This window comes from Vulpes lagopus, chromosome 1 (genome assembly GCF_018345385.1).
Source record: "Vulpes lagopus strain Blue_001 chromosome 1, ASM1834538v1, whole genome shotgun sequence".
Lineage (NCBI taxonomy): Eukaryota > Metazoa > Chordata > Mammalia > Carnivora > Canidae > Vulpes > Vulpes lagopus.
The window spans coordinates 150686705-150700456 of NC_054824.1; the positions used below are offsets into that span (position 1 = coordinate 150686705).

At 33.6% G+C, this 13752-nt stretch overlaps 1 protein-coding gene across 1 annotated transcript in view; it reads right to left on the bottom strand.

Moving 5' to 3' along the window:
* The window catches only part of CATSPERE (catsper channel auxiliary subunit epsilon), a 193828-nt gene that overhangs the window by 155692 nt on the left and 24384 nt on the right, over nt 1-13752 (bottom strand). Inside the window, exons 4-6 of the mRNA XM_041749540.1 lie at nt 13595-13668; nt 13235-13304; nt 11028-11098 (exon numbers count right to left, since the gene is read on the bottom strand). Of these exons, the coding sequence (XP_041605474.1) occupies nt 11028-11098; nt 13235-13304; nt 13595-13668 (215 nt within the window). The remainder of the gene's footprint in view (nt 1-11027; nt 11099-13234; nt 13305-13594; nt 13669-13752) is intronic.

Consider the following 13752-nt stretch of genomic DNA (forward strand, 5'->3'; position numbering starts at 1 on the left):
GCAGCCCCAAATAGACTGCTGTTATAACTATATGATGTTTCAAGTAAACCAAAGGGTAATCACAGCAAAAAAGAAACAAAACAAAACCAAACCCAGCTATCATAGGTACATACAAGATAAAGAGAAGGGACTCAAAGTATATCATTGTGGAAGATCATTAATTTACAAAGGGACAGCAAAAAAAAAAAAAAGAGTAGGGACATAATTAATAAAATGGAATTGGTAAGTCCTTACCTAACAATAATTACTTTTAATGTAAATGGATTAAATTCTCCAATCAAAAGGTATAGAACGGGCGCATGGATAAAAAATAAGACCCGATTATATGCTACTTATGAAAGACTCAGTTCAGCTTTGGGGACATACATAGGCCCAAAGTGAAGGGATGGAAAAAGGCAACTCATGCAAGTGGAAGCCAAAATAGAGTGGGGTAGCTATATTTATATCAGAAAAATAGATTGTTAAGTTTAAAAGTTTAATATGAGACAAAGAAGGTAATTACATAATAATAAGCCAATTCACCAAGAGGATATAACAGTTGTAAATAAATATGCACCCAATATCAGAGCACCATGTATTAAACAAATACTAACCAATCTGAAGGGAGCAATACACAATAATAGAATAATAGTAGGAGACTTTAGTACTGCATTTTCAACAATGGACAGATAATCTAAATAGATAATCAATAAGAGAAAGTTGACCTTGAACTAGAGTTTAGACCAAATGGACCTAACAGACATATACAGAATATTCCATCCAAAAGCAACAGAATGCAAATTTTTCTTAAGCACACATGGAATATTCTCCAGGAGAGATCAAATGTCAGGTTAAAAAAAACATGTCTCAGTAAATTTTAAAATATTGAAATTATACCAAGTATCTTTTATGACCACAAGAGTATGAAACTAGATCAATAACAGGAGGAAAACTGGAAAATTCACAAATACATGGGCATTAAACAACATACTGAACAACTAATGGGTCAAAGATGAAATTAAAAGAAAAGTCAGTAAATATCTTGAAACAAAACACAACAAACTTGTGAGATGCAGAAAAACAGTTTAAGAAGGGGCGTTTATAGTGGTAAATACCCACATTAAGAAAAAAGAAAGATCTCAAATAATCAACCTAACTTTATACCTCAATGAACCAGAAAAAGAAAAATAAGTTAAGCCCAAAGTTAGCAGAAAAATGGAAGTAACGAAGATCAGAGCAGAAATAAATGGAGACCAGAAAACCATAGAAAAGATCAACAAAACTAAGAACTATTTTTTGAAAAGATAAACAAAAGTAGTGAAACTTTAACTAGATTAAGGAAAAAGAATACTCAAACTATTAAAATCAGGAATTAAAGACATTACTACAAATTCTACAGAAATGCAGATGACCATAAGAGACTACTATGAACAATTATAGACCAATATATTTGACAATCTAGAAGAAAGAAAGAAATTCCAAAAAAAGAGGGGTACCAAGGTGGTTCAGTCAGTTAAGTATCTGCCTTTGGCTAAGGTCATGATCCTGGGGTTCTGGGATCAAGTCCTACATCCGGCTCCTTGCTCAGCAGAGTGTCTCTTCTCTGTCTCCCTCTCCCTCCCTCTGTGTGCTTGTGTTCTCTCTCTCTCTCATTCAAACAAACAAACAAACAAACAAACAAATAAATCTATCTTTTTAAAAAGTTACTAAAAAGATATCATCTACTGAGACTAAATCAGGAGAAAGTAGAACATTTGACAGACTAATAATGAGTCATGGGATTGAATCAGTAAGCACACATTTTTATCAAAGAAAAGCCCAGGGATAGATGGCTTCACTAGTAAAGTCTATCAACTATTTCAAGAATAATTAATGACAATACTTTTCAAACTCTTCCAATAAAACTGAAGAGGAGAAAACTCCCAAACTCATTTCATAAGGCCAGCATTACCCTGAAATAAAAGGAAAGAACACTACAAGAAATGATGATGAATAGATGCAAAAATTCTCAACAACATACTAGTAAACTGAATCCAACAGCATATTGAAAGGATCATACACGATGATCAAGTGAGATTTATTTCTGGGGTGAAAGGATGGTTCAACATATACAAATCAATAACTATGATACACTACATTAATAGAATGAAAGGCAAAAATCATACAATCATCTCAAAACATGCAGAAAAATATTTGACAAAATACAACATCCTTTCTTAATAAAAACTCAACAAATTGGGTATAGAGAGATCACACCTCAGCATAATAAAGGTAATATATGACAAGCCCATAGCTAACATTATAGCCAATGGTGAAAGGTGGAAAATTTTCCTTTAAGATCAAGATCAAGACCAGAATTCCACTCTCACCACTCCTACTCAATGCAGTATAGGAAATCCTAACCAGAGCAATCAGGTAAGAAAAATGAAAGGCATCCAAATCAGAAAGGAAGTAGGAAAATTATCTCTGCTTGCTGATATGGACTTGTATATAGAAAATTCTAAAGATTCCACCAAGAAAATGTTAGAAGTAATCAACAAATTCAGTAAAGTTGAAACATATAAAATCAACATGCAGAAATCAGTTGTTTCTATACACTAACAATAAACAATCTGAAAAAAAGGAAGAAAACAATTCCATTTACAATGGCATCAAAAACAATAAAATACTTAGTAATAAGTTTAACCAAGGAAGTGGAAGATCTATATACCAAAAACTATGGCATTGATAAAAAGAAATTGAAGGTGACCCAAATAAATGGAAATGTATCCTATGTCCATGGATCAGGAGAGTTAATATTGTCACAGTATTCATACTACCCAAAACGTATAGATTCAATAAAATCCCTATCAAATTTCCAGTGGTATTTTTTTTTCACAGAAAGAGAAAAAAAACAATTCTAAAATGTGTATGGAGCCAAAAACGACACCAAATAGCCGGTATTCACAAAACATATATCTGACATATGACTTGTATCAAGAAATACTACAAATTAATGGTAAAAGGACAAATAATCCAATCAAAAACTAGATAAAAGACTTAAACATATAATTTGCAAAAGGCTATTTGGGAGTGTCCAATAAGCTCATGAAAATATACTCAACATCATTAGTTATCAAGGAAATGTAAATATAAACAACAGCTGGGACTTCTTCAAGATAAAAAGCTTCTGTACAGTGACAGAAACAATAAAGAAAACTGAAAGACAATCTACAGAATAGGAGAAGATATTTACAAACGAAATATCTGATAAAGGGTTAGTAGCCAAAATCTTTAAGGAACTTTTCAAACTCAACACTGAAAAATAGGGATCCCTGGGTGGCGGAGCGGTTTAGCGCCTGCCTTTGGCCCAGGGCGCGATCCTGGAGACCCGGGATCGAATCCCACGTCGGGCTCCCGGTGCATGGAGCCTCCTTCTCCCTCTGCCTGTGTCTCTGCCTCTCTCTCTCTCTCTCTCTCTCTCTCTCTCTCTCTCTCTGTGACTATCATAAATTTTTAAAAAAAATTTAACACTGAAAAATAAATAATCCAGTTAAGAAATGGGCAGAAGATATGAACAGACATTTTTCCAAGGAAGCCATACAGATGGCTAACAGACACATGGAAAGATGCTCAACATCATGCATCATCAAGGAAATACAAATCAAAACCATAATGAAATATACCACCTCATACCTGTCAGAACAGCTAAAATTAACAATGCAGGAGACAACAGATGTTGGGGAGGATGGGTAGAAAGGGGAATCCCTTATACTGTGAGTGGGAATGCAAACTGGAGCAGCCACTTGAAAATAGTATGGAGTTTCCTCAAAAAGTTAAAAATAGAACTACCCTATGTCTCAGAAATTGCACTACTAGGTATTTACCCAAAAAACACAAAAATATAAATTTGAAGGGGCACATACACCCTGATGTTTATAGCAGTATTATAAACAATAGCCAAACTATGGAAAGAGCACAAATGTCCATCAATTGATGAATGGATAAAGATTCTGTATTTACTCAACCATCAAAAAGAATAAAATCTTGCTATTTGTAACAATGTGTATAGAGCTAGAGTGCACTGTACTAAGCAAAACAAGTCAGTCAGAGAAAGACGAATACTATATGATTTCACTCATATGTGGAATTTAAGAAACAAAACAGATCAACATGGGGGAGGGAAAAAAAAGACAGAGGAAAGCAAACCATAAGACTCTTAACTACAGATAACAAATTGAGGGCTGCTGCAGGAGAGGTGGGTGGAGGATGGGCTAAATGGGTGATGGGTATTAAGGAGTGCACTTGTGATGAGCACTGGGTATTACATGTAAGTGATGAATCACTAAATTCTACACCTGGAAACAATATTATCATATATGTTAACTAAAATTTAAATTAAAAATTGAAATAAAAAACCATACCATTTAATTACCATTATAATGAAAACACTAAATATTGACAAAAATATGGAGCAATTGGAATGCTCATACATTGCTGGTAAGTAATTGCTTTGGAAGTGATTTGGCTTTTTCTTAAAAAGTTTAATATTTGCCAATTCCATGATCCAGAAATTCTACTCGTGAAAAAGAAATGAAAATTTATGTCTGCAAAAAGACTTGTACAAAAATGTACACAGGAACTCCCTTCATAAAAGCCCTAAACTGGATAAAACCCAAATGTGCAACAACAAAGAAGAATGAATAAACAAATTGAGATATAATTATATACTGATTCTACTTAAAAACAAAAAGGAACAAACTACTGAAACATACAACATGAATTTGTCTCAAAAGTCTTATTATATGGAAGATAAGCCAGATACAGGGGTGTCTGGGTGGCTCAGATGGTTAAGTGTCTGGCTGTTGTTTCCTCTTAGGTCATGATCTCACAGTGATGAGACCAAGCCCCATGTCAGGCTCTGAGCCAAGCTGAGCATGGAGCCTGCTTAGGATTCTCTCTTTCCTCTCCCCCTGCCCCTCCTCCCTCTGCTCACATGAAGGCTTGCCCATGTGTGTTCTCTCTCGCTCTCTCTCTCTGAAAAACTAATAAATAAATAAATAAATAAGTTAAAAAAGAAACCAGATACAGAAGAGTACATAAATTATAATTACATTTATATGGAGTTCAAGAATTGGAAAACTAAATTATGATGATATAAATCAGAACAGTGGCTGCCTCTAAGGGTAAGAGATTGTCTGTAAAAGGAAACTTTCTGAGAAGGTTGAAATATTCTATACATTATTTTATGTGATGATTGTATAGGTATATGTAGTTGTCAATTCCAAACACAAATCATGGCAATTTAGCAAATTTTTAGCAAATGTGGAATATCTCAAAAGCACACATGGGGAAAAAAAGATAATCTACAAAGGAAATGTAACTATCTCCTCAGGAATAATAATATCAAAGTGGAAAAATGTCTTTATAATCTGAGAGAAAATAACAAGGAAACTAGAATTATTTACCCATCAAAACTCTTTCAGGAATTAAATTTAATAAAAAATTTTTATGACAAACAAAAGCTGAGTGTTTACCATTGACAGATTACTTCACTAATTGAAATTCTAAATGAAGTATTTCAGGCAGAAGTAAACTCAGTATGACAGATCAGAGAAATTCTTATATAGAGGTAAAACACAGTAATAATAATGTCAAATTTGAGAGTATTAAAATAAACTAGAACGAAAATACAGAATACAATGACATACAAGTTGAATGAGGTATAATATAAAATTATTCTAAATATTCTTGTGTTGAGAGAAGAATAAATGTATTGATTAAATTTAGACTTGATACATGTTAAAATTACTGAAGTATCATATAAGATAGACATACAATTCATGATTTCTAAATAAGCATGAAGGAAAATTGAATCAGGAAAAAAAAGAAAGTCAAGAAAAAAGGAGAAAGGAACTGATTGGAATGAAAATATTGACCAAGTCTGATCAGGATTAAAACATTTTGAAGATGTAAAGGGTTTTAAGCAGGTAAATGGAAAGTACATTTATTTCATCATGGATATAAATTTAAGTACTTAAGTAACCACAGTAAAGATAAATGCACTAAATTGCCCAATTAAAAACCAAAGATCATCATACTAGAAAACATAGCAAATCTAGTTTCACAGCATTCATAATGGAAACATTTAAAATATAAGTTTAAAAGAAAACTCAAAAATCAATGGATTAAGGCCCATGAATAAGACAGAACAGAACATAAAGCAAAAAATAAAAAGTGTGACAAGTGACAAGCAAGGTGACTACAAATAAAGTTTCAATTCTTTAAAAAGGCTCAATAATTCTGAAGTTACATACACCTAAAAGATAACCTCAAAAAATAATATAAAAACTTAGGTATCTACAAGGAAAAGTGACATATCTACCATAATAGTAGGACATGTGAGCAGAGCCCTCTCATTAATTGATAGATCAAACTGACAATGAGTCAAATAAGTACACAGAAGATCTGAACAATTCGTATAACAAACTTGAATACAATCGTGGATACAATATTTGACCCAACAAGGAAAACAATTTTCTTTAGGTATGCATGGGACATTTATAAAAACTGATTACATGCTAGGCCAAAAATTAGACTCTGGCCCTTCCCTGATCACAATGTAATTAGGTTGTAATTAAAAAACAGTAATTAAAAATTCTCTTGTGGGGATCCCTGGGTGGCGCAGCGGTTTGGCGCCTGCCTTTGGCCCAGGGCGCGATCCTGGAGACCCGGGATCGAATCCCACGTCGGGCTCCCGGTGCATGGAGCCTGCTTCTCCCTCTGCCTGTGTCTCTGCCTCTCTCTCTCTCTGTGTGTGACTATCATAAATAAATAAAAATTAAAAAAAAAAAATTCTCTTGTGTTTGTAAATTGAAAAGTCCATTTCTTTCTTTTTAAGATCTCAAGATTTTATTTGACACAGGGAGAAAGAGGGAGAGAGAGACAGCACAAGCAGGAAGAGTAACAGAGAAGGAGACACAGATTCCCCGCTGAGCAGGGAGCCTGTCCTGGACTCCATCCCAGAACCCTGGGATCATGACCTGAGCTGAAGGCAGACACTCAACTAACTTAAGCCACCCAGGTGCCCCTAAAAAATGCATTTCTAAACAACTCATTGGTCAAACAAATTATAGCAGGGATTAGAGAATTATTTCTGAGCAATAACAAAAAGAATCACAATTAGGAGGTATTCATAATACTTGAAGCAGTTATGAAGGTGCTTAGAAGGAAACTGATTGCCTTAAACATACACATTAGAAAAAAAAACCCCTCAAGCCTAATGGAATAAATAGCCAACTTAAGTTTTAGAAAAACAAATTCAAAGACGAAAATAAGGGAATGTATGAGTTGAGATAAAATAGATTGCAATAGAAAAGCTCAACAAAGCCAAAAGAGTTCTCTGAAAAAAGTAATAAAAAATAAATACCACAAGGACATAGAAACAAAGGAAGGCACAAATAAAATTATTAGAAATGTTAAAACAGAAGCATAACTACAACTACCTCAGAAACTAAAATATTCCAAGTTGGTAGTGAATTTTATAGAAGGATAGTACAGACAACTTTATATTAAAGTTGATACTAAAATTTCTAACTGAAGACATGGATAAATTTCTAGAAAAATACTACTTACAAAAATGGATTTTACAAGAATTAGAATTCTCTGACCATTAAAAGGTTGAATTAACACTTAAGAAATCCTTCTACACACACATAGATGCACACACACACACACACACACACAACAGATCTAAGTAAACTTCCATGCAAGTTTCCATCAAATGCTCAAGGAACACGTATTTCAATCTTACACAAAATCTCTCCGAATGGAAAAAAATGACTACTCCTATTTTATGTTTTGAGTCTAGCACAGTCTCCCTCCATAGCAAATGTGGGAAATGGTTGTAACAAAAACCAAAATCTATCAATGTATATGAAAGAGAATTCATCAAGACCAAGTTGGCTTATTCTAGAAACACAAGGTTAGTTTAATGTAGGAATATTAATAACTATTTTTCATCATTAACATAGTAAAACAGGAAAACCACATAAACTTTTAAGTGCAAGCAGAAAAACTTTTAATTTTGGCACTGAGTCATAAGAAAAATTCACTACCAACTTGGAATAAAAGGGAACTTCCTTAACTGGGTAAAGGTTAATTAATAATATTCATAATTCATAATATCTATAACAAATATTCTACAAAATAGTGGAAAATAAGAGTCTCCCTTTTAAGATCAGGAATATGATAAGGAGGCCTGCTTTCACCCTTCTAGCCATACAGTAAGAATGCTGAATATTCTAGCCATGTAGTAAGAATGAAAGAAACAAAAGGCATAGTTACTGGAAAGGGATAAACAAAACCACCATTATTTGTAGGTGATGATTTGTAAAAATTCCAAGAGAATATATAAATAAATTATTAGAATTAATGTAAGAATTTAGCAAGGTTGTTGAATACAAAAATCAATATCCAAAAACAAGTTGTGTTCTATACAACAGGAAGTTCTGGTTAGAAAAATGCAACTTTAAAAAATTGAGTATAATAGTAACAAAATTATAAAGCATCTCAGAATAAGTCTAATAAAAATGTCTCGGTACTTTTATGAAAAATTATTTAATTTTATTGGTAGACATGTAAGAAGACCTAAATAAATGGAAGGTTATATATTACTCTTGAGTTAAAAGACTCTCCAATTTGATTTAAATATTTAGACAAATTATAAAAATCCCTACTAGAGTTTATTTTTTGTGGAATTTGACAAATCAATTCTAAAAATTCATACGGAGTTAAAATAGGCCCAATATATAGCTAGGATACTCCTGAGTAAGGACAAGAGTTGAGGTCAGAATGATGCAGGTACTTGCACTGTCCCTTATCAAGATTTGCAAAATGAGATCATAGTAATAAAGATAATGTAGTGTTTATTTAAGTACACAAACAGATCAGCTGAACAGAATAGCCAGCTGGGAAGAAACCTACATACATGAAAACTGATCTATGACAAAGTAGGCAATATATTTTTCAATAATTGGGTCTGATAAAATTAATTATTCACATCAAAAACATAAAATTGGATCCCTATCTCAAAGTATATGCAAAAACTAATTCCAGATGAATTAAGGACTTAACTGTAGAAGTCAAAATTATGTGGAGCTTTTGGAAAACAACCCATTTCTTAAAATGATCTAAAAATTCACAAACCCATTAAGGTAAGAGCTGATAAATTTGCCTACAATACTAAGGATGCCAGTTATCAATAGAGCTCATGAGAAGGGAAAAGCTGCCTAAACTGGGATAAAATCCTTTCAATATATATGTTGAAATGTAAAGATAATGTCCTAGTAATTAAAATGTAATGAAATCAGGGATCCCTGGGTGGCTCATTGGTTTAGCACCTGCCTTCAGCCCAGGGTGTGATCCTCGAGTCCCACGTCGGGCTCCCTGCATGGAGTCTGCTTCTCCCTCTCTCTGTGTCTCTGCATCTCTCTCTCTCTTTTTTTTTTATAAATTTATTTATTTATTTTTTTTATAAATTTATTTTTTATTGGTGTTCAATTTTCCAACATATAGAATAACACCCAGTGCTCATCCCATCAAGTGCCCCCGCCTCAGTGCCCGTCACCCAGTCACCCCCACCTCCCCACCCACCTCCCCTTCTACCACCCCTAGTTCATTTCCCAGAGTTAGGAGTCTCTCATGTGCTGTCTACCTTTCTGATATTTCCCACTCATTTTTCTCTTTGTGTCTCTCATGAATAAATAAACAAATTCTTTTAAAAATGTAATGAAATCATATAAATTATTATGAAACTTAAAATAACTCAAAAATGGGTAAACATTTCATTTAACACAGAGGGAAAAAAATTCCTCATTAATAACTGACTATTTGCACCAAAGTAATAAAGGAAATGCAAATTGGAAGCACAATGGCATAATTTCACACCTACTAGATTGACAAACTAAAAAATCAGATTATATTAAGTGTTAGTGAGGATGTAGCACAATGAGAGTTTCCATCAACTGCTGGTGGAGGCTCAGATTTGAACTATCTTTTCAAAAAGCTTTTAGGCATTTCCTAGTAAAGTTGAACAAATGTATATTCTACTTTTAGTCAAAAGGTCATATCCTAGAGGAACTTTCATTTATGTGCATCAGAGTGGTGCATCCTAAGCAATAATATACATAAAGTGACTACAGGATCTTGTTAAAATGCAGATAATGATTTAGGAGATCAGGAAGCAGGCCCCAGATTCTGCATTTCTAAGTAGCAGATTTTAGGGTACTGTAATGTTTTAGTTCTTGACTCGTGTGATGAATACATTGGTATTAGTTTCATTTTATTCACGCTCATGTTCAAATGGGTTTGAGAAACTATCCAAAACAAAGAGAATCCTTTGGGAACAGGATGTGTATGATGGAAATCAAAGAGCCCAGTAGTCTGAAAAACCAGTCAAATCCCAAAGCTATCTTTTAGTAGCTGTGTATTTTTATCCAAATTATTTAACCTATCCAAGCTCACATTTCCTTGTTTATAAAATAAAGATAATAATAATTACATTTGTGTGTTTGTTATGAAAAGTAAGAGATAATTTACATAAAGTCTGAACATTAGAAACATATGTTCAAATAGTTGTTGCTATTGTTTTTATTGTTTGTTCCCCAATATTAGATTAGCATCTTATTTGAGGATATCTTGATTGGTGAATGAAAAGCTTATATGGAAATTATAATCCAGATAATCAATTTGTAGTTTAGTTAATTTAAAGCTAAATACTCTCTTTTTAAATTTAAAAATTTAAACAAATGTTATTTGTTTATTTGAGAGAGAGAAAGAGCATGAGCAGGGGGGAGGCAGAGGACAGAGGGAGAAGCAGACTCCTCACTGAGCAGGGAGCTTTATCCTGGGCTGCATCCCAGGATCCCAGGACCCATCCCAGGACCCATGACAAGGATCATCACTTGAGCTGAAAGCAGACACTCAATTGACTGAGCCACCCAGGCATCCAAAGCTAAATACTTTTAAAAAGCACTAATTATCCTTGTATTCAATATTACATTACTTACATAACTTTATAATACCACAGGAAACAAACATGGGAACTATCCACAGACAAATTACGTTCTTCTTCTGAATCCTGAAAGAAAATGGAAAATCAACTATGATATATAATGGTAACTGTAAAATAAACACAAATTTGGATACTGGCATAAAAGTCACAGAGGAACTAAATTATCTAAGATCAGAAGAAGTATAATGAACAAATTTCTGAATAGAACTAATGAATATTCATATAATATTAGTTCTATTCTTTAGCTACTCACTATCATGAGTGACAAATTTAGATAGCTTGTTGTTTCTGTTATATATGTCATTGTGAAATAATAGAACATGTACATATGGCCTTTGCACCCATTTCCTGCTAATATTTGGCCTTTGATCCTGGTGCCTGATGCAGAGCTCCTACAACTCTTATAACCTCCTGAATGATAGGAGGGTCTGACATAGAGCTCCCTTTTGTTCTAATGAGGCGACTCTAGGTGGGCTTCGGGATGGGCACTGGTCACTAGAAAGGCTAACCCATGATTAGAGGCTTGGAACTTTTAGCTCAACCTCCCACCCTTTGGAGACGGGAGAGAAACCAGAAAATGAGTTAATGATTGAAATGACTGACTATGCCTATATGATGAAGCCCTCATAAAAATCAGAGAGCTTCCCAGTTGGTAAACACATCCACTTGGTGGCAGAGTAACACAACCCAACTCCATAGGGACAGAATCTCCTGAGCTCAGGACCTTCCAGACCTTGCCTCTTGTACCTCTTCTCTGGCTGTTGACTATATCCTTTATCATATCTTTTATTATTATAACTGGTAAGTGTGATTTCCTGAGTTCTATGAGCTGTGCTAGCAGATTATTGAACCTGAGGAGAAGGTGACATGGATTCATAGCCAGGTGACAAACTGGAACTTGCAGTTGACATCTGAAGTGGAGCAGTCTTGTGGAACTGAGCCCTTAACCTGTGGGATGTGAAGTTGACTCCATGTAGAAAATGCCAGAACTCTGAACTGTAGGACACTCGGCTGGTATCAGAAATAGTACGGAAATCAACACCCGCACACCACATCTGGTAATAGAAGTGTTCTCTGAGTGTGTAAAGGAAAATAGTGAGTTTTCCTAGACAGCCTTATTCATCAAAACAATTCAATTAATTTTTTTCTTTAATGGTTCTGAATCAGAGATGATTTTGTTCACAGGAAACAAATATGGGAACTATACACAGACAAATTGGCAATGCCTCGAGACATTTTTGGTTACTGGATCTGAGTGCTTTTGAGCGTATTTCAGAGATCAGCATGTACATACATTCTTAAAAGTTATAAGATCTGATGGCACTCTACATAAATGACAAAGATTCTTATACATGTGTATATTTGTGTGTACATATTTTTATATAATATTACACATTTGGGCTTCCATTATACAACAAAAGGAAAAGGAGTAAGCCTTTACTGGCTGAGAAATTCTGTCCATGAACCTGGCGGATATTCATAAACTCGAAAGCCAAATTCAAATATTTTTTAATCAACAAGTTTTGAAAAAAATGAATTAATATTCATCTGGTCTTTCCCACATCACTCTACTTATTCTCTGAAAATACAGATTATTAATTAAAAAGAAGGCACAAGTCCCAAAATAAAGACAAGATTTGTCACAAGGAGTCTCTATAGCAGTGGCTTTAGACACACCTGTGTGGGAATATCAGCTATGAGGTATGTGGCCAGTAATTGTTACTAATTAGTAAAGGGCCAATGTTTTTAATGCTTATTTTTTTCTTTTTTTGTAAACAAGAAAGGATTCAACATCACTTTCGTGTATTTGCATTCACATGTTTTTTCTTGAATTAAAGAAAATATTTAAGAACAAACTTGCTAGAAACAGAAATGGTCTTTATTCCAGGAAACTGTCATAAAGGTATGTGACATGACACCCACTCAGCAGAAAGTACTATTATCATTAAGATGGTAGGTAACTGGGGCTTTCTTTGCTCATTGATAAAAAGGCTAAAGTAAAAATCACATATCATTTCCTAACTTATAATCTGCTATGAGATATATCTGAAAATTGCCATATTGACAATAATTTAAAAATACCTCTTATTTATACTTAACACTTACACTATTTAAAACAGATTGAAAGCCCAAATAAGTAAAATAAAATGTAGCAGAGAAATAATTTGCAAGATGTAATAATTATCATTAAAATCAACTTACTGGGCCCGTAACAATTGGTCTTATAGTCTGAAAACCAGGAGAAAAACAACGTAGTTCTGTCTTGGGCGAACTAGTATTTAAAAAGAACAGGAAGAGAAATAAGCATAGAGACATACAAGATTAATAAAATCTCCCCTACTACTTTTTAAGCCTAAAAACATTAATTGTATGTTAATTAGAAAAATAAAAAATATAACAATACTTCTTTTGTCAAAGAGATTTTGTCTTTTTTTTCACACCTATGCAATGGGAAGAAATTTACATTCAATCACAGCCTTGAATCTGAATGTTCACACTATATGAATACATTTTTATGTGTAAATACACACATTATATTGACATTCATGGAAAAAATCTTACCTTTTATTTTTCACAGAACAAGTTCCTGGCACACTCCACTCAGAAAATGATGTTCCTTCATACTCTAACGTAATCTAAACAAGAAGGTAAGATAGTTCAAATAAAAAAATCTGATCCAAAATTTTTATCTCCGTATTCTGATGTAAGGCTCAATTTCC